At 43.0% G+C, this 19,671-nt stretch overlaps 1 protein-coding gene across 5 annotated transcripts in view; it reads left to right on the top strand.

The window, feature by feature from the left end:
- SORCS1 (sortilin related VPS10 domain containing receptor 1) overlaps positions 1-19,671 on the top strand; it is a 492,654-nt gene that overhangs the window by 393,349 nt on the left and 79,634 nt on the right. For all 5 annotated transcript variants that reach the window (XM_037063978.1, XM_037063980.1, XM_037063979.1 and 2 more), the window contains exons 11-17: positions 6,480-6,582; positions 6,797-6,873; positions 8,768-8,859; positions 10,127-10,234; positions 11,678-11,795; positions 13,279-13,409; positions 16,549-16,662. In XM_037063978.1, coding sequence (XP_036919873.1) covers positions 6,480-6,582; positions 6,797-6,873; positions 8,768-8,859; positions 10,127-10,234; positions 11,678-11,795; positions 13,279-13,409; positions 16,549-16,662 — 743 coding nt within the window. The remainder of the gene's footprint in view (positions 1-6,479; positions 6,583-6,796; positions 6,874-8,767; positions 8,860-10,126; positions 10,235-11,677; positions 11,796-13,278; positions 13,410-16,548; positions 16,663-19,671) is intronic.

A 19,671-nucleotide genomic window follows, 5' to 3' on the forward strand; every position in this document is an offset into this window, starting at 1 on the left:
ATAAATGAAAGATTATAGGGTTACATCTTATTCCTCCCAGTGGTTCTGGTATCTGCCCTATACTTCACACATGAATGGATACAGAGTGAATGAAGAGGAGGGGAGGAAGAGATTTAATTGCAAAACAAAGTATAATTAAATGCTCATTTCTTTAAAACAATTCAGCAGGTGTATTTACACTCACAAAAGAGATAGGCGAGTATGTTAAGATGGAAGCAAGACCTCTTCGTTTTAGGAAGGGCTTGGAGTGTGTGTGCCTGTACCAGGATTCACAGTCATCATAAAATTCCGACTTGAATATTTTCCACACTCAGCTTGCTTTCTTCTGTCCCATGAAGTCTGAACAGTCACTTTGCAGGTTCATCTCAAACAGCTATAAGCAGGTCACCCTCCTACCGGAGAAGATGCCAGCAGCCATAGCTTGACCTTATTAGTTGCAGAGGATATCACAGTTGTCACTGTGCATCAGGGAAACTGTCTGCAATTCAGCCTCCCACTCAGCTTCTATCCTTATTACTGGCAACTCACGGGGGAAAGATGGTTGTTAGAGAGTGCATGAAGCCAACGACAGAGAAAGTAAATGCACGTTATTACTGAATACCTTCTCTACGTGAGGCATAGTTCAGTAGCATTTTTTTAAAAAAAAAACACAGCCGCCTTCCTAGTGTATCTGTTTCAAGTTGGAGCACACCATGATATTTTTCCCAAGGTGCATGGCATGCACCATTGCCTTAGTATGATCCCCCATCCTTGTGTGCACTTCGGAGATTAAATGTTTGTGAGAGAATTAGTCACATCCTATAAAGAGACTTTCCTGGGTTCTCGGCACCATAAATAAGCCATTAGAAATGCCTCTTACCCAGAGTACTTAGCAAAGTTTTCCCTGCTCCAACACCAGCCCACTGTTGAGAGGTCTTAGTGCTGTGCCTCCAAGTTCTAAATACTAGGACCATCCTAATGCAAGGCACCACCATTTCTCACTTTCCCTGCAGTGACAGGCTCTTAACTGCTCCTCCTGTCCCAACCTGGCAGTGTCTTCTCCACACAGCAGCCAGTGCGACCTTTTTTTTGTTTAAACCCAACTTTATTGAGGTAAAACATACAAACATAAAAAGTGCCCATTTTAACAGTGTAGTTTGATGAATCTTGACAAATGTCTATGCCTGTGTAACCACTACCACAGTCAAAATAAAAATCCCTACCATGTCCAAAACTTTCTTTGTTCTACTTTGCTATCGCTATCCAAACCTCTGACCCTAGACAATACTAACTTGCTTCGCTTTACTATCAAGTTCCTTTACCTAAAATTTTGTAGGAATGGCATCAACTTAAGCTTGAAAAAATCAGATCATGCCTCGCTTGTACTTAAACCTACTAATGGCTAATTCAGGCCAAATAAATTCCAAACGCTCTACCATAGTCTGCAAGGTCCCATGTGGTCTGGTCTCTGTGTACTTCTTCCACTTGGTCTTCAACCTCTCACCCCTTCCTTGCATATAAACCACAGCGGGGGAGGATGGTGTTTCCATACCATTAACTTACCTTGCTCAGTTCTGTCTCGGGCTCTTTGCATTTGACATGAATGCCCTTTTCCTAGTCGGTCTGCTTCTTAAAATTCAGATCCTTGACCACTTACGTGATTCAAAGAGCTCACTGGAACTGTTGCTGAAGTTGTACTGGTCCCAGCTCCTTTTTGTTCATGACCCTTTTCATCCTTTGAAATTAGCCCGTGCCTTTGCCATGTCCCCTGCTAACGTAACACGGGAGCTTCCTAGGCAGAACAACCAGGGCTACCTTTGAGGCCACTCCAGACAATCAGCTCAAGAATCGCACCTGTCACGATGAAGTTGCTCGACATAGGTGTTGTTGTCAGGGGTGTTCTGTTCACTTGAAGCAGGTACTCCACGGACAGGTGTTGTCTGAGTTTTACCTTCGGACGTCAGGGGAAGCCTTTCCTTGCCGCTGACAGTCATATTGAAGCATTTGTCACAGGTGCCACCTCCTGAAGCGCCTGGGCTCAAGTGGACCCTGAAGTCAACAATATCAGTAAGCTCATTAAGATAAAGACGGATTAATAGGGTGTGGATGTAGAATACCTGGGAGTCTTTGAGCCTCCCTCCCTCCTGAACCCTGTTGTTTAATGTGGCTTCAATCCGAGTTTACAAAACAGGGAGCAGGGTGGGGAGGGGAAATGACAAAGGGAGTAGGGAGGAGAGTCCAACATCACTTTATAAAAATCTGCCAAAGGCACAAAATAAGAAAGAAAATCTTTGAGTCTGGGAGACCCAGACTGTTAAAAATCTCCTCTTGGCTTGGGAGCTGGTGGCAGAGAGGAGATAAAAGTGACTGTAAGTGGCAAGCACTTGGAAAGTGACACTGTCACCGGAAGCACAGCCTGGTGATTAGAAAGGAGAAGTTCCAGCAGGGCTGTTACAAATGTGGGACAAGTTCAGAATTACGGCCCCAGAAGGGATGTTCCTGGGAAAACAGGAACTTACTTCTGTAGAAGTAAGACATCCAGGGTAATTTGGGGCTGTATTTTTAGGACTTTTAGACTGATTGCCTGGAGGGCTCAACTGGGATTTCTTTCCTCTGAAGGCAGCGTTGTGCAATTAGATGGGGCATTACAGGTCCCAGTCCACCTGCTCCCAAAGCCTTAGGCTTGGGCTGTCGAGAGGCAAGATGTGAGCTGATCCTGCGACAAATCCTTGGACCCTTCGGGGAAGTGGAGTGTTTCATGGAGAGAGGCTATGATTTCTTTATGGATTCAGTTGGCCATTTTCAGTTGGAGCTAAGCAGCCGGTGTCCCCAGGAGATTATGGACTCTGTTTTCCGCTTCTTTGCGCACTTGACTGTGCGTGTTGTGCTGGATCGGAGTGGGGCCGAATGCCCCATACCCAGCCAGTCAGTCCAGGGACCGCCCTCTTCTTTGCCACTGACCTTTAACTGAAGATCTGTGGATTCAGATCTCCAGCTCAGGGTCAGAGACAACATGTGTCCGGGTTGGATTTCGGGGCTATTATTTGAGAATTTACCTGCTGCTTTATTATTTATGAAACCTCTGCTCTGTCTTTTCAGGACATTACTCAGATTGGGACTCCTATGTGTAATGGTACCCTGAGGATGAGAGCTAAAGGCTATTCACACAGAGGTTGGGGGGAAAGAGGAAGTGAAATGAGAAGTTGGTTGACCCTCAAGCAACCTAACAGTTTTTTAGTTCATTTATTCCCAGGTGCGGAAATGTCTTCTATCATTTAGTAATTCTCTATTGGCCATTCACAGTGCTGGGAAGACAGTGGCTTATAAATGGATCAATAAAACCGAATGCTTTCAGTGGCCAAAGGATTGTGTTAGTTAAAATAAGAAATAAAAGAATAAGGCAAAAGAAAGGACCTTGGGACCTAGAAGTCCACCATGGGCTGCAGGAATTCGTGTGCTCCCTGAAATTGAATACAAAACTCTGGAAGCGCTTTGCCTTCCTGCACTTTTTCTAGGTAGAGTCCTTCATTTGCATCAGGTCCTCAGACTCTGTGTCTGACCCTGAAAAGAGTAAAGACTAAGGATGTAGTTGCTTCTAGAATTGACTGATTGATGACATTCCATCCCTTGTAACTATGTAAGGACACATGAAGGGCAGTTTCCCAATATGCATGCTGGTGCCTCCTAGGTCATGGTGGTTCCAGTGTACACTTCTATATTTTCCAACTGTGGAAAAATAAGAAAAATTGAAAAGTGCCTTTGGGACAAGCAGTATTTTGACGGTACTGAATTGGAGATAACTCTGGAAAGATACTCATATAGTCCGTACATGATTGGTAATGGAAGAAAAGAAGGCTGGGAGGCAGACAGGGAAAAAGAGAGAAGTCGACAGAGTGCCCCCTTCCCGGACAAAAAATAAAGGAGAACAGCAGACCTTCTGTCCTTCGGGATTTTGCTGTGGCTTCACTGCTGTTATAATAAACCTCTGTATTAAGTTTTGGTGACGGAGCCTTGACACATGTTTTAAACCGGTCAGGTACAAAAGTTTAAGTGGAAAAAAGTGAAGATGAATCACTTAACATTGTTTTTCATTGAACATTGATGCAGATAGATAACTTCCTTGAAAAAATGTAAAGCCACAGAATATTCTCCATGTACCAGTTGGGGGCAATCCAGTACTATGAATGTGAGCGTGGAGGAAAAAATGTACCAAAAAGATCATTTCTAATGTTCCTGCTATCGCATGAACTGGTATCTTTTCTTCTCAGATTAACTTATCTTGGGCTTTGAAAGCCATAGCAACTGAGCGGTGCTGAGAGAGGCAGTTGGAAATGCCCTCTTTCCTTTGTCATAGCATGTTCCCACATCGAACAGATCCGTGGGTCAGGTGGTGACGGAGTTTCACAGTCTCCCAGGCTGTTGAGAGATGAAGTTTGTGGCAAGCGGCAGTTCCAAATTGAAAGCTGGGTTGCTCCCTTGTCCAAGGATGCCTCACCCTGTTGGGCAGTACAAAGGTCCTCCATTCAACCCATATGTCTATGCATGATCCCCAAGGAGTGATGCGATTCCAGTGCCATAGAGATACTCACATTCCTCGGTGGTTTACAAATAGACCCATGTACTGCTGGCATTGCTCTGAGTGAAACAGCCATGTCTTTCATTTCCTGGTATGAAAGCATTGCTTGTTCTTTCAACTTTTTATTGATTGTCTTTTTTCGATTCTAGGCTAAGTTCTGCAGAAGATGCAAAGTAGCACTTGACATTTTCTCTTTATTTGTAGAGCACATCTTTTAGGGGATAGAACCATACATAGCTTGGATAGATAAAACAGGATCGCATGTAGTGAAATCAGCTGTTGTAGATGAGGGAGGGGGAGACCCTGATCAGGTGCAGCTGTCAGGGAGACTTCCATGGAAAAATGGTCCGACTGCCCTGCTTTGTCCTGTCTTAGCCTCTGAGAACTGTGCAGGGCTGTCCTGGGACGCCTCCAGTGTAGCATACCCATTCTAGTCTTCTTCTCGGGTAAAAGAAAGCCGTCCGTTTCTTCTTAGAGAAGGCAGTCTTCTTTACCCTTTCGGAACACTATAAAGTAAAAATTCCCTTTTTGAAAGCTTTACATGAAATGTTCACAGAAAAGCAATAATTTATTTCTATTGTTATTCCTTGAGAGTTTGCTCTCTCTGGCGGCAGTGAGGAAAAGCGCCTATTGTGACCCACTGTTTTATTTCACCGGTATTTTGGCTGCTTTTATTCCTTGATTTCATTTTTAGCTTGTCATTTTACTCTATCTTATATAAATTTAATCACTGCATCTCCAGCTCTCTGAATATCTGTTGGTTGAAACTCACAGAGCAGACTAAAAGTAATAACAGAGATACATTGGTGATTCCAAAAACTCAAGTCGATAAGATTAGAAAGCAATCTTCCTGAGCGGTGAAAAGCAATGTGGGTTCAGACGCAAATGTGTAGTTTTTGACAACTCGGTACGAGAACTCTTTTAAAGGGAACTCATATAAAATTTATCGCGTTTTTGAAAACTGTTGGTATATTAATCAGAAAATTTGATCAAGATTTTACACACAAATAAACAAGTCCCTTAAGTTTTCATTGAAATTGCTATTACCAGTATATTTTGCCTACAGGTATGACTTCTCTATTGAATAATACTGTTTCTGGTAATAACCCGACACAGACATTATCAATTATTTGGTGGATGTTTGGACAGTTTCACATGTCATACGGCTTCTTCTGGACAACAGAGACCAAGGTCTCCGATGGAAAGGGGCTAAAAGAAGCCAGCTGACTTCTTCAAAGCTCCCCAGCCTCAGCCTCACCAAACCTTCTTTCCTGACTTCACATCCCATTTCTCTTCCTCAGTCTTATTGACTAAATACTGGATCACAGTTCAACTCTTCTGCTTTTTCTCTTTGTTGTTTGTATTACTCAGGCCTGAAATGTTCTTTACCCTCCTCAATATCTCATCTACAGGTCATAACCTATCCATCTTTGCCTAAGGCACCATTTTCTCCTTGAAGCCTTCCCTGATCCAAAATTGGACATCATCTGGTCACCCTCCAGAATCTCATATTTTGTCCATACTGATCTTATGGCTGTTAAAATATTTCTTTGTATGTTAATCATTAGGAAGACCTTAAATTCTACACTCCATGAGAGTCAAACCAAATTTGAGTGGATGGAACTCTTTAATAAGCTACACGTACTCTTCTGCTGATAAAGTTGCTAACATGTTTGGTGAGTGCCCGAATACCATTCAGGCAATCGATTAGACTGACAATGAAGATACCCTCCTTCACCAACTTGACAGCTGTCTCATGCTTAGTTTACACCAGACCAGATATTTGTGACACGAATGGAAGGGTCCGTGAAGGCAAGGATAGATGGGACAATTTGATGATTGGATCGATGCTCGGAACGTGAGATTGAAATGACTATTTAGCTTGTGTGCTTTTGTGACACTTTCATTTTTTTCCTCTTCTCAGCCTTATTGCTCACTACACCTTCACCTGAAGGTGTCTGAGAACCCCTACACATCAGGGATCATTGCCAGCCGAGATACAGCCCCCAGCATCATAGTGGCGTCAGGTAAGCTGGACATCTCCACTTGGAACTCTACAAGCAACCTACAGATATTTTGGAATGGCACTGAAACCATTGATCCTGAAGCAAGTATGCTGAAAAGCTCTGCTCAGATGCGTCTGCCATCTAAAGCAATCTCAAGTAACGCTGACTGCCAATATAGCTCGTAGTTAGCTTCTGCGGAGGGTTTCTTTCACTAATGGTGATGTGCTCTTTCTAGGGAACATAGGTTCTGAGTTGTCTGACAGCGACATCAGCATGTTTGTCTCTTCAGACGCAGGGAACACTTGGAGGCAGGTAAGAAAGTCTTCTGGATCAAACTGCTGAAGTGTAAGTGACATTAAAATTGCCCAGCTGGATTCAATTCTGGGAACTTATTCTACAATGCATAATCACTTATTCAACTACATATAAATCCTAAAGCTTGCCAATGCATTTATCTTGCCTTAAGTAAGTCTTTGGGGTTAACAAATCTTTTTGCAATTTGATTTTTTTTTTTTTTGCCGTTCAATAAAAATGACCCACATTCAGAGCCTATATGTAATACAGTTTATAACTGACAATGAAACCAAAATAGATCTGACTGAATTTTTACCATAAAAGAAAAACAGAATTCCGAAGAGTTTATCACATACAGAGCATGGTGCCTGAGGGGTAGTTATATACCTAATGCTGAGTTATCTCCATAAATTCCCCTTGCCTTCAAGTCAGAATAGAGAGCAATGCAGTGATATAGAAATAGCCATTACCCAGGTGGTGTTCTGAGATCTTTAAATCTCATGTGCAAAAGACAGAGTAATAACCATCACGGTGCATATGCTGGGGAAAGTAGAAATGGAATCACTTTAAATGAATGTGTTTAGCTTAAATGCTTCTTCTCTTTCTTCTGAATGAAAATTAGATACCCATAGCTTATACAACAGGCATTTAATGAGGTTTAGCAATCATAACACGATATGTGCCTAATGCATGGTTGTTACCCTTCAATAAATATGTTTTAATAACCCACTGACATTTAATTATCATACAATAACTTGCACGTAAATTGAAATCTAATGTGCAGGTAATCACCCAGCAATAAGAATACTCTGCTATACGTTTTAGACAGAGATCTTGGTGCTTTGGTCCAATTGCAATTTCCTAATCCCAGACCCTGCCATAAGTCTTCAGTGGGATGCATGTGTATTGAGAAGGGCAGGGCAAGGAAGAAATTTGCCAAAAAGCCTCAGGGCTGTTGATCTCAGAGGTATTTAAGAACATGGACTATCAAGCTTCTTCTGGAGAACAGTTACAGAGCCAGAATCCTATTTTTTTCCATCACCACAAACCAAGCAAAAGAAGTCTCTGCTTCTACAATCCTGGGAGAGGATGTATCTCGAGTGTGAGAAGTAAACAAAGGGAAAAGGCATTAGACAGGTCTACGGTGTAACCACAGACTTGGTTGCACTAACGGTGTGACCATGAGAAAGTGGTATGCATGGTATGCACAGAGGACTTAGAAATTGTTTCTATCCTGTCTCCATTTAACTTTTCATCATTTCTCCACATTTGGAGAAAGATCCGGTGGTACATGTACCCAGGGATGATGGTTCCATTTTAAAAAAGCTCATCAGAGCTTCTTTATGACTTGGTAGAGAATCTTTTCATTGAACCAGAACAACTTTTTCTAGAGTACTTGGAAATTTTGAGATGACTAGAGCTGAAAGGGTCACTGTACCCTGCAAGCCCCAGCTTCCTCAGTCACTGCATACATGGCCTTAGGCAAGTCTCCACATCTCTCTAAACTTTAGTGGTCTCCTCTGTAACCATGAGAATGTGAGAGTAAAGTATCTCTAAGGTTTCTTCCATCTTCAGAGGTTACCCAATAAAACAGTTATCCAGTATTCTGACATCATTATAAATAGGAATCAGTAGAATGTGCCACCAAAGACAGGAATGCAAACATAAATCCATAGCTATTAATTCTTTACATTTGTTTTGTGGTGCACCGAAAATTTTCCGCAACTCCAGTGGTACCCGTAGCCCACCTTTGGAAGCATTGCTCCTAACTGCGTCTTCCCAAGGACTTGGGGAAACCTCATTCAGTCATGGGAGGGATTTTTTTTTCTCCTCATCTGGAAATGAATTCTTTGAACTATGGGTGTGCGGGGCCGTGGATGTGTATCCACGTGGATGTTGTTTCCATTTCCAGATCTTTGAAGAAGAGCACAGCGTGCTGTATCTGGACCAAGGCGGAGTCCTGGTTGCTATGAAACACACGTCTCTCCCAATCCGGCATCTCTGGTAAAGGCACCTGTGGCCCACCAGCCATGCACCTGAGGGTCTCTCACTGCTAAGACGAGCAGTCAGGCTATCAGATTGTGAGCACATTGGCTGTACACTGTCAAGGTCTACTAGAAGATCATTTATACCTTTGCTCTATAAAAATAAGATTGTTACCTACAGGAGAAGGGAAGGGGATCGTGAGAGAGGGAAGGAAGGAGAGAGGGATGGGGGGGAAGGGAGAGAGAGAATCAGTTCTGCCCCTGAAAGAAGAATCGCATTATAGCTCTAAACGTGACGACGCCTGGCCCAGAGCCTTGTTCTTTCAGAACCATCCTGGGTAGAATGGTATAATCTCTGAGTGGCTTAACTTCTTACAGTCAGCTTTCCCAAATAACAACCCCTGGAGTGTATGTGCTCTGCGCAGAGATCACAACACTTCTGTTCCTGATTGTTCTTCCTCCGTTCCCTGCTTGGGGGTGTCATTCAGCAACTCTGCCTGTCAGTCTTCCACAGACGGACTTGCAAGGCCTAACTTCCACAGAGGATTCTCCGACTCCCTTCATGTGTGTTTTTGAAAATTCCTCTCTCCACGTGCGAGCTTGTTCGGAGTCAAAAGCCTGCTTTTCCCTCCAGTCAGTTACTTTGGTGACCGGAAGGAAAGCTGCAGAAATAAGAGAAACCGAGGCTTAGCCTGGGGGAATGCATCCCCAGACGAGGGTGGAGCAGAGGAAACGTCCCCTGCCGCCCTCAGAGTTGCAGGCTTCTCTCTTCTTGCCCTCTAGAGTCTGCCCTTCTGGACCCACTCCTTCACTCAGTGAGCCGACCACGATTTGTAAGAGTGGAAGTGGGGTTCTGCTAAGTCTCTAATCACTTGGCGGAGGCTAGTTCAAGTCCACCTAAGTAGGTCCTCTGAAGTCATTGCTCTTCAGAATCACCTGTAAGGCTTGCTGCTAGAGTGTGATTTAGGAGAGAGTCACGCTGAGATCTAAGATCTAATAAAACATCAAAATTTCAAAACAAATTCTGTTAAAGGCTCATTATTATTCTCGTCTCATGCAGCTTTCCTCTTGTCAATGTTATAACACCCCTGGGTCCCAAATTGCTTGGCTAACTGTATTTCTATCTTCTGATGAAATTAAGAGCATTTATTCAAGGCTTATTCTGACAGTGCCTTAGGTGCTTTTAAAATGTATGCTCTCCTGGTAGATGGTATCTTTCCTTTGAAAGGATCATTTTTTCCTTCTGTGATCTGATGACTGTTGTTGTTTTTTTTTTCTGTCCTTAGGTTGAGTTTTGATGAAGGGAGATCTTGGAGCAAATACAGTTTCACATCTATTCCTCTTTTTGTGGATGGGGTTCTGGGTGAGCCTGGGGAAGAGACTCTAATCATGACGTAAGTGGACATCAATGATGCCTTCTAGAGTTCATATTCATCCAGAAACATGTTTATGGCTAAGTTTGCGAACTACTGTTCGGTTTGGAGTTTCCAGCAAAGCCAGTGCCTCTGATTTCACAATTCCCCAGCAAAGAGGAAAGAAAAATGTCAGTAGCCATTTTTCTTGGCTTCTTTCTTTCTCTCCTGAATGGCCTGGGGGAAATTAGAAGAGATTATTTCCATAGAAAATGAAGCTGTACATTTAAAACTTTAATAAGAAACCAGCTCGAGAGGTAGAAAATCACAGGCATGCAAGAATGGTTTCACTTTAAAACAGAACACAGAGCTTGCACAAAACCCCACACAGGCTCTTGCTTTTCCCTGGCTCTTTCCCTAACCCAATTGTGAGGCAAATTAGGGAAACCCTGAGAACAATCTGTTCTTGTGAAATTGCATTTGCTCTCATTCTTGTCTGGAAAGAGATGATCATTAATTTGTGAGAGACTTGATTAATGACTTGCCTGCCTATGGGGTTCAAAACATCGGCTTTGAACGAAAGATATGAAATTGTGCTCTTCCCTTCCCCTAGAAAATTAGACATGGAAAACGGAGGCAAGGTATTAAAGTAGTTGATCCTGTCATCCATGGAAATGTAAAAATCAAAGTGAATAGATGTCTTCCCTCCTGTTTTTTATTTAATGATAGAAAAGATCAACAAATGTTTAGCATGCCTAATAGCTACACTTTAGGCCACGGTAAGCACAGCTAGATCAGCAGTTTATTTCATAATTTGTCTGCATTTAATTTCTATATTTATAAAACACAGATAAAAATGCTGACTGATAAGGCTGCTTTGTGGTTTTTATCTTTATCTACAGTTAGTGATTCAGACACCTCATTAGATATCCGAGTCTTTTTCAGTAAGGAGAGTAGAATGCACAGTGTAGGAAACAGTCTTAACCACTTGACCCTGCTGCCCACTTTTCCTAGTCACTGGTGGGAAAATAAAATAGCATGGAAACCATGGAAACCATGCACATTAGCTAGAGAACCTAGAAGTATAATAATCTCAGACCATGCAGAATGCCGCATTTGTGATTGTTATCTCCATTATTGATGGATTGATGTTTTTTGTTAACCATTCGGTGGTATATAATACATAGAAGTAGTCTTTTAAGTCAAACACCCTGGGTTCTGACTCTACCCGTTCTTTAGTGATTTGACATTGGTTTTTGCAATTAACAGAGTTCTTTGACCCTCAAGTTACCCATATGTAACGTGGAGTCAATAATAGGAACCTTCTTCAGAAATGTGCTTTGAGAATTAAATGATATGATCAATGCATTAATGTGCTTAGCATTATGGGAAGCGTATAGTTAAAAACTCAGCAAAGGCTAGCTGCTGTTATCACTGTTGGCATTGTTATTCTTGCGATTATTTTTATCCTGATGAACTCTGTAGAGTGTTTGGACACTTCAGCCACCGCTCTGAATGGCAGCTGGTGAAAGTGGACTACAAGTCCATTTTTGATAGACGGTGTGCGGAGGAGGACTACAGACCTTGGCAGCTGCACAGCCAGGTAGGAGCAAGAGAGCAGAGGCTGAGTGCTGAGCAAGAGGCACAGGGTGTGTTGGGGGAGAGTGAGTCATTCAAGTGTAGGAATTGGGGCTCTCTAGGCCCGCATGCTCATCGAGTGTTCTGTGTTCCACAGCGGTGAACAAACTCTACATTTTACAGCTTCTTGTGAAGTAATTTCTGTTTTTATTGCACTAAGATATAACGAGATAAAATTCAAATGTGCTTGGCTTAGACTAACGACCTAAAATGAAATAGCAACTCAGCACGGGGACCTAAACCTAATTTGTATGTGCATGTCGAATGGAGGAATAGTGGAGGCAGGGGTGAGCAAAGGATCCGGCAATGCACACAGAGACATAAAACAAGACAATGCTCTGTGAACAGTGCTAAGAATGCTCTTTCTCCCCACTGCTGTGACTCCCTGGGATTAAGCAGTGCTTCTCACCCCTCCCGAGATACGTGTGGAATGCAGAATTATCAGTAGGAATCCTCCCTTCCTCCTGGGCCCTCAGCTGTTCAGCTCATGACCAAGCAAATGCTTGTGTGAAAGCCTCTCTCCTTAGATTTCCCCAAGCCAGAAGCTGTCCTGCAGGTTTCTCAGATTACATGGGAGAGGTTCTGGCTGCAAAGCCATCACTGTATTCGGGCAGCAACACATCATTTGTCCCAAACCTAGCCTACGTGAAATTCGTGCACGCAGGTGTGGGATGGAGCTGCTGAAAGTGAGCTTGCCCCAGAAAGGTTATGGTCTTAGATGAAATTCTGTTCTGACACGAGAAGAGAGCTGCATTTGACAGTGTGGGCTGCATCAGCTGAATCACCCACTCTCTTCCGAGACTCAGTAAGTTTATCAGGCATTTGCATGGCTGATATTTTCCCCTTTGGGAGACAGAAGCATTGTGATGTTCAAAGCTTTTATTTATTTTGCAGAGAAACACTGAATTTAGTTATCTTGCTTGTCTGATAGATGGATATAAAATCAGTGGATAAAGTTGTGTGGACAGAAGCATCATAAATTGGGGCAAAATGGATCTTTGTATTTCTTAGCAATGCTCTTCTTCCATATGCTTTATAAATGACCAAGTGTGTGAATCTTCTCTTAGAAGGTTAGACAATTCACTCAGGAGGATTGAACTTAATTATCACAGATTTGTTGACAATACTCTTGTTGTAGGGCTGAGTCTTAGTTATCCATGTGTCCCTCACAGCCCTGTGCCTAACACCTTGCCAAGGAAAGCTTTGCTGGACCCCTGAGGAGTTAGGGGCATGTTTGGACACACCCTCAGTGCTTCTTCAGTTGCCTTATGAGTCACATTCTGTGCTCGGTCCATAGACGTGGCCAACCAAAAGCCGTGGGCACAGAGCAGATCACCAAAGTCCAGATTACACTGGGGTTTGGGGACATCTCCCTGAACTGCCTGATGGTGGAGCAGCGAAGCTCCTAGTGTTGTACCCAAGTGCATGAGATTCTTGTCTCCTTCCAGGGGGAAGCATGCATCATGGGAGCAAAAAGGATATACAAGAAGCGAAAGTCAGAGCGGAAGTGCATGCAAGGGAGATATGCAGGAGCCATGGAATCTGAGCCCTGTGTCTGCACGGAGGCCGATTTTGACTGGTGAGCCTGCGCCCTTCTCCCACAGAGCCCTTCAGTGTATTAGGCCCATGGGGGTCTTAACAAAAGCTTAGATTTGAAATAACGGGACAAACATAGGGCAATGTGGCAAGCCACTCGTCGGAGACATCATGGCATATTTGTATACGTGCATATGGAAACACCGGGAGTTTCTTTAGGCTTAAAGAGGATTTACAAGATAGTTGGTAATTATCTTCATCTATGTGTAGATCTCAGGATAGAAAAGGAGACCAGGTCCACCCTGAGTTGCTTCAGATGGCAACAGTGAAAACTGTGAGTGGACTTTTCAGAGAGCGAACATATTTGTGCTCAAGGTTAAACTTTCTAGGATCTTTGGTTCCTAGGTGTGGAACAATGGCCTTCTTAGTTGGTAAATTTTCTGTCTTTGGAAGTTTCCAATCAGGGGTTAGCTGACTATTGCTTCTGTGAGCTGTGGAAAATATTTCTGAATTTGATGCAAGGGTTCAGTGGCCTTGCCAATGTGTGGCTCTGTGATTCCTGTGTTCAAGAAGAAGCCCCCATTTACCTGAAGTAGGCTAATTTAACTGGAAAAGTACTGAGACATTTAGATGTTAAATAAACTTGAAATGCCATTGAGAGTTTTCTGGGCCATTTGGTAAGCAGAAAGCTAACCTGTGGGGCCAGCGAGGCCCTTGCTTTGGTCTCGGTCAGTGTTAAGGATTCAGGTGAGGCTGAAAAATTACTGAGGATGGGAATTCCCTTGATTGTATCCATTTCCTTTTTCTGTTCCCTTTTGTACATCATATTTTTATGTTATATTTCTTTATATGCTTTTAGTTTAGAGAATGCAATTGCTAAATATGTAGGTCAGGGTTAAATGATTGAAACTTACCTGAAACCTGCATGGACATCAAAGTCATCCCTTTAACAATTTATTTTGAGCTGTGTAGCAATCACCGGTCCCATCTCTGATTATCAGTGATCATCAGATTATCTATGATTGGGCTGAGAGGCACTAAGTACACACACATCACATATCTTTGAAAAAGTACATCATCCCTCACGAGACACCTCTGGAGATGTTGTCTGAACAAGTCGTACTGGGCAGGCCTTGCAAAATGGGCCATCAGCACTCAGGCCGGTAACCCAAGGCTATCCCCGTCTTGCTGGCGGACAGGTTGTCAAGAGCCAGTGCTGGACCTCTGGGCTCAGCCAGAGGGCAGCAGGGCTTGTTACCTTGGAGCTCACAAGGAATTCTTCAGGAGCTCCCCAGCCATGACTGATGTTTTACTTAGTGCAACATTATTACCCCGAGAAAAATACTTTATCCCTGCCCTGCCTTGTAGGACTGACACCCTGAAATACATCTGCAAGGAAAATGTCCGTGGATTTGTAACTCATCCATCACATCCCTCTTTTTGAAGCCAGCATGTTTCTCCTTCCTCCACTGTATTCAGGGAGAATTTGTGAAGGAAGTTAACATTTCGTCTTCGTGATTTAACTGTTAGCTCACCAAACAGTTGTTCTTGTGCAGAGAGCAAATGTATCCTCTCATAGAAAACCTGGAGGGAAAAGTGAGGGGAGATGTTCCAATTCCCTGATTCCACCTGGAAATATTTCTTCCTCTGGGAATCTTTTTTTCTGTGAGGTTCCAACATAAGCTAGGCTTTTGTTGTTGCTTTTGGTTTTCTTTTTCCATTTTAAGCTACTTTAGGGTGAAAGGCACACAGGGTGAGAAAAGGTTTCTCCTCTCCCTCACTTCTCACACCCCTCATTCTTGGCCCAGTTCTTGTATTCACTGGAGATTGCAACCTGGTACTCTTACCATTAACTGAAATGTATTCTGAGAAGTGGGAAATGAATTGTGGATGAGGCTATTGTATGCTTTTCTGCCCCAAGGGGATTTCTGCAACTGCATAATTTCTGAAAATATTTTGGAAGGCTTACCATGACCTCTTTGAGCTTCTACCAGTAGCCAGAGCCCCATTGATTACACCTGACTACAGTATAATGAAAGTTGGTTGTCACAGAATGTTCCCTCTTGCCTTGACTCTCCCTTGGACAATCCCCCAGGTGACCTTACCTGTCATTCTCCAGCATGTGTAAAGTAATTCTGTGAAATGAACACTGGGGGTCCTGTAGGCATCAATCCTAAGTCTTCCAACCCATGCTGTGTTGAACCAGCACCAAATCCATCTGGTATGTGCAGAATTTTAAGTGCCAGCTGCCTGGTGACAGGCCCCTTAGCTGAGCCTGTTTCCTCCTTCTGGACCCTCAGGTGCCAGCATCTCACCTCCAACACACAGATGGGCCAATGCATCCTAATGTTTGCTGATCACTGCCTGCAATTTGTCTGTGCATGCTGAGGTGCAATCCATTGTCATCCTCTGTGCCCACATTCATCTTCCAAAAGCCTAGAACAGGCTCCTGGGAGGCCCCTGGAGGCAAGAATGACAGGAGGCTAAGAGAAAAGGCTTGGATTCTTTCCAAACTAGAGAGGAGATTTAAAGCACTTAGTCCTACCTTGCAGTGCTGACTGATGAGGACAGAATTTTGCCTTGGGGGAATGCTCACGATACCCTCGAAGGACACTTCCTTCCCCGCTGTGACTTTGAAGCATATGGCTTGTGCACAGACAGACCGGGCTTAGCTGTACGTGGTAGATCCAGATGTCTTGGAAGAGCACCCCAAAGGCATCGGCGGTAACGAGGATCATGGCACATGTCTGCTAAACACTTCTAAAGTTTCTGCGAAACTCCACACTGGCGGTTGAGCTTCCACTGTAGCCTGTGTGCAATTATATAGCTTCCTCTGGACCAACCACAATCAGAACTGTGCATCCTCCTAATGAAAACATACTCTATTCTCTCAGCTCCAGTATGTTTACTTGGAATAATGGGACACTGAGCCTTCATCTCTACCCAGGCATCCTCGTGGCCTCCAAGTTAGCATTTCTGAAAATGGGTTCTGTGGGCTGTTTTCATGGGCAATTGATAGATATTGTGTGGGGGAAAATTCATTCTTGGACAGGCATCAATTCAGGGAACACCTCTTTTCTGACTAATTGACTAGAATCGGAGTTGGCTGTGGACTAACATGAAATTGTGCTCAGTAGTGTTGCCGTGCACTGAAAGGTTTCCTTTGGCTCTTTCTCTGACAGTGACTATGGTTATGAGCGACACAGCAATGGCCAGTGCCTGCCAGCGTTTTGGTTCAATCCATCTTCTCTGTCAAAAGATTGCAGCTTGGGACAGAGTTACCTCAACAGTACTGGGTGAGTGTCTGAAGCCGTGACCTTGATGGGTCAGCCCAGGCTGCTTTTCAGCGTGTGTTAAACTTACAGAATTACTTCTGATCAAAGGTCAGGCCTGTTTCATTACAGCACAATTTATTTGCTTTTGTACTTTTTAATAATGAAGCACAGAGTTAGATTAATAGTGCAGATTTCACCTGAGAATAAAACCCTAGTGGTAAATACAGAAAGAAAATTAGTCTGAAGATGACAATGATAATGTATAAATTGCTTCATTGTTTGATATTTTATTTCAGAAGTCTCCTTTCTGGTACCCAATGGTTAAAGAATACCTTTAACCATTAACCGCATCCCTGAGAGGAAGGTCAAATAAATGTTTTGTCTCCGCATTTCCTGGGTTATAGATGTGGGGCCTCGACTCAGAAGGGGCGCTCCCTGGCTTTGCAGGAGTATACTGGTCTTTGTAAGAATGTGTCTTCTTTTCTGTGTCCAATTCTGACACTTCTAAGGCATGCATTCTGATCTTTATAAGCCTGGAATCAGCTTTGAAGGTTTGGGTTTAATGTTTTATATTGTGGAGTTTATCCAATATTATTTAGTAAATATCGAAAAAGGGAAAACACTTCATCACTTTTCCACAAGCGTAGTTCATGTTTATAGACTTAGAAAACACCACTTGTGACTTATTGGGATTCTAATTCAATCTGCAAAAAACATTTTTTAGCCATTTGAGAACATTAAATATGGACTGGAGATTAGGTGATATATTAGGGTTTTCCAGAGATATGTTTTTATATCTGGTAGATTAGATGCATAGAGAGAAAACTCATTTATTTTTTATGGGGAATCAGATCATGTAATTATGGTGGTGGGCAAGTCCACACCCCAAGATGTGCCAGGTACGTGGCCAGCGAGAGACCCAGGAGAACGGATGGTGTTTCCGGTCCTCGTCTGAAGGGAGCTGACCTTCTCGTTTCTGGCTGGAGGCCAGCAAGCTCAAAGCCCAGGAAGAGCCGAGGCCCCCACCTGACAGTGGAGGCAGATGAAGGGGGTGTTCAGGCGACAGCCTTCCGAAGGGGGCACTCTCCCTTCCTCTGGAGAAGGTCGGCATTTTTGTTCTATTCGGACCTTCACCAAATTGGGTGGGGCCCACCCTCTTTCAGGCAGGCTTTTTGCTTTACTCTGTCTACTGATGTAAATGTTAATCTCACCCCAAACCAGCCCCCCCCCAGAAACACTCAGAGTAACGTCTGACCACACATGGACACCCCATGGCCTTTTCATGTTGACAAATGAAATGAACCATCACAGGCGGCATTGGGTTCATCTGAACCTGAGTAATCTATTATATTGATGATATCTTATTAACAAAATATAGTTATATACTTAGGAATGGTCACTGTAATTTGGTCAGGCCAAAGGAAAAATAAACCTTATCTTTTAGAGGTACATAATGTGTGAGATTTTCTTTAAAATGTTAAAGAAGGGAAAGGTATTGGTAACATTGAAAGATGTTAATGGAGGCATGGGGATTTATTATACTATTTTCTCATGTTTGTCTATTTATTAAAATGTTGAAAAGAGCGGGAAAGGTAGGAGGAGAGAGAGGGAGGGAGGGAGGGGGGGGGAGGGAGCTGTAGGCATTTCAGCAGCAGGCCAGTCCTACCTGACCGTTTCTCCCTGATTTCTCATGCCAGCTGCAGTACAGGGCTGAGGCCCTTCAATTATGTGCTTCCCTGTACTGGAGAGAAATTAAGTTTTTATTTTTAATTAAAAACAAAGATTACCAAACTAATAGTCAGGGCCCAGCACAAATAGCGCCTGTTTTTTTATTACAAAATCATACGCCTGTAATTCTGTACCATAACCATATCACACTCAAGCACACCATGTGACATTTAGGTGAAATGTTCAAATTAAAACTGTAAATTACTACACCCGTATCATTAGCCTGCGAACCACACTCAAGCAGGCATCACTTGTGCCGGACTCCATACACTGCTCTTCAAAAGGAAGGGAGCAAACACAGACAAGTGTCTCAAATACCATTTTCTCTGGTGCTAGGGATTCCTGGAACCTTGACGAACTAAACTGTGACTTCTTTGATCCATAACACAAAGTCAAGGAAAAATACAAAACCAACCAACCAAACAAACAAAAAGCATTTTTACAGTGAATTAGTGGGGTCTCCAGCATCTAATGCCATGGGGAAAAAAAATCAAAGGGGCTGATGTAATAGATAAACCTAATTTTATAACCAAGTTATAGCTTAAAAAACTTAAACTTTTATTACTTGCGTGTACCAGAATGTTCAGGCCTTTTAAATGGCATTGGAAACCTCTACAGCTAATTTCAAAATTGATTTTTTCCACCACCTCAATCCTTCAAGGAAGTTATATTACTCTCTCCTCGGTATTGATGAGAAGGGGCTGAAGTACAGAGGAGTCTAAATTGTTTCAGTTGCTATTCAAATCACTAGAATAGGCAGAGTGAATGCATACGCATATATACATACCCGTACATGCACACAAACGTTTTTAAGCTGCCTCTAAATAGGTTTCACCAGTCTTTAGGCAAATTCAATGTGTGAAATCCAAATAAATCCTGACATATATAAAATAAAGGATCAGAGATGCTAAAATTATAGTGTTCTGTTCAGTGGGATTTTTCATCTATTCTCTATGCAATTAACATTAAATTTAAAGATGCGATTCAGTGATCAGTGCCCAGGTATATACATGGTTGTCAGTGTGGTTGTGTTTATTAATCACAGAATCACAAGCATCACTTCCTAGGGCTCAGCCTTCACTCTGAGAGGTTTGTTCATGTCAGTGGGTTTTACATGCTAGCATCTGACCCTAAAGGGTTTTTAAGTAACCATAGCTCCTGGTTTCATGTATTCCATGCAATTTTTTTTTGCAAAAAAAGCCTGAGTTCAGCATCAGTGAGTGAGCTGTGTAAGAGAGCATGTGGTAAATACCAGCCATCGGTGGGTGTGGCAAATGCCCTGCGCTTAAGTGTAAGGTGTTC

Source organism: Sturnira hondurensis, unplaced genomic scaffold (assembly GCF_014824575.4).
Source record: "Sturnira hondurensis isolate 20B ecotype Veracruz unplaced genomic scaffold, ASM1482457v3 Scaffold0014854, whole genome shotgun sequence".
Taxonomy (NCBI): Eukaryota; Metazoa; Chordata; class Mammalia; order Chiroptera; family Phyllostomidae; genus Sturnira; species Sturnira hondurensis.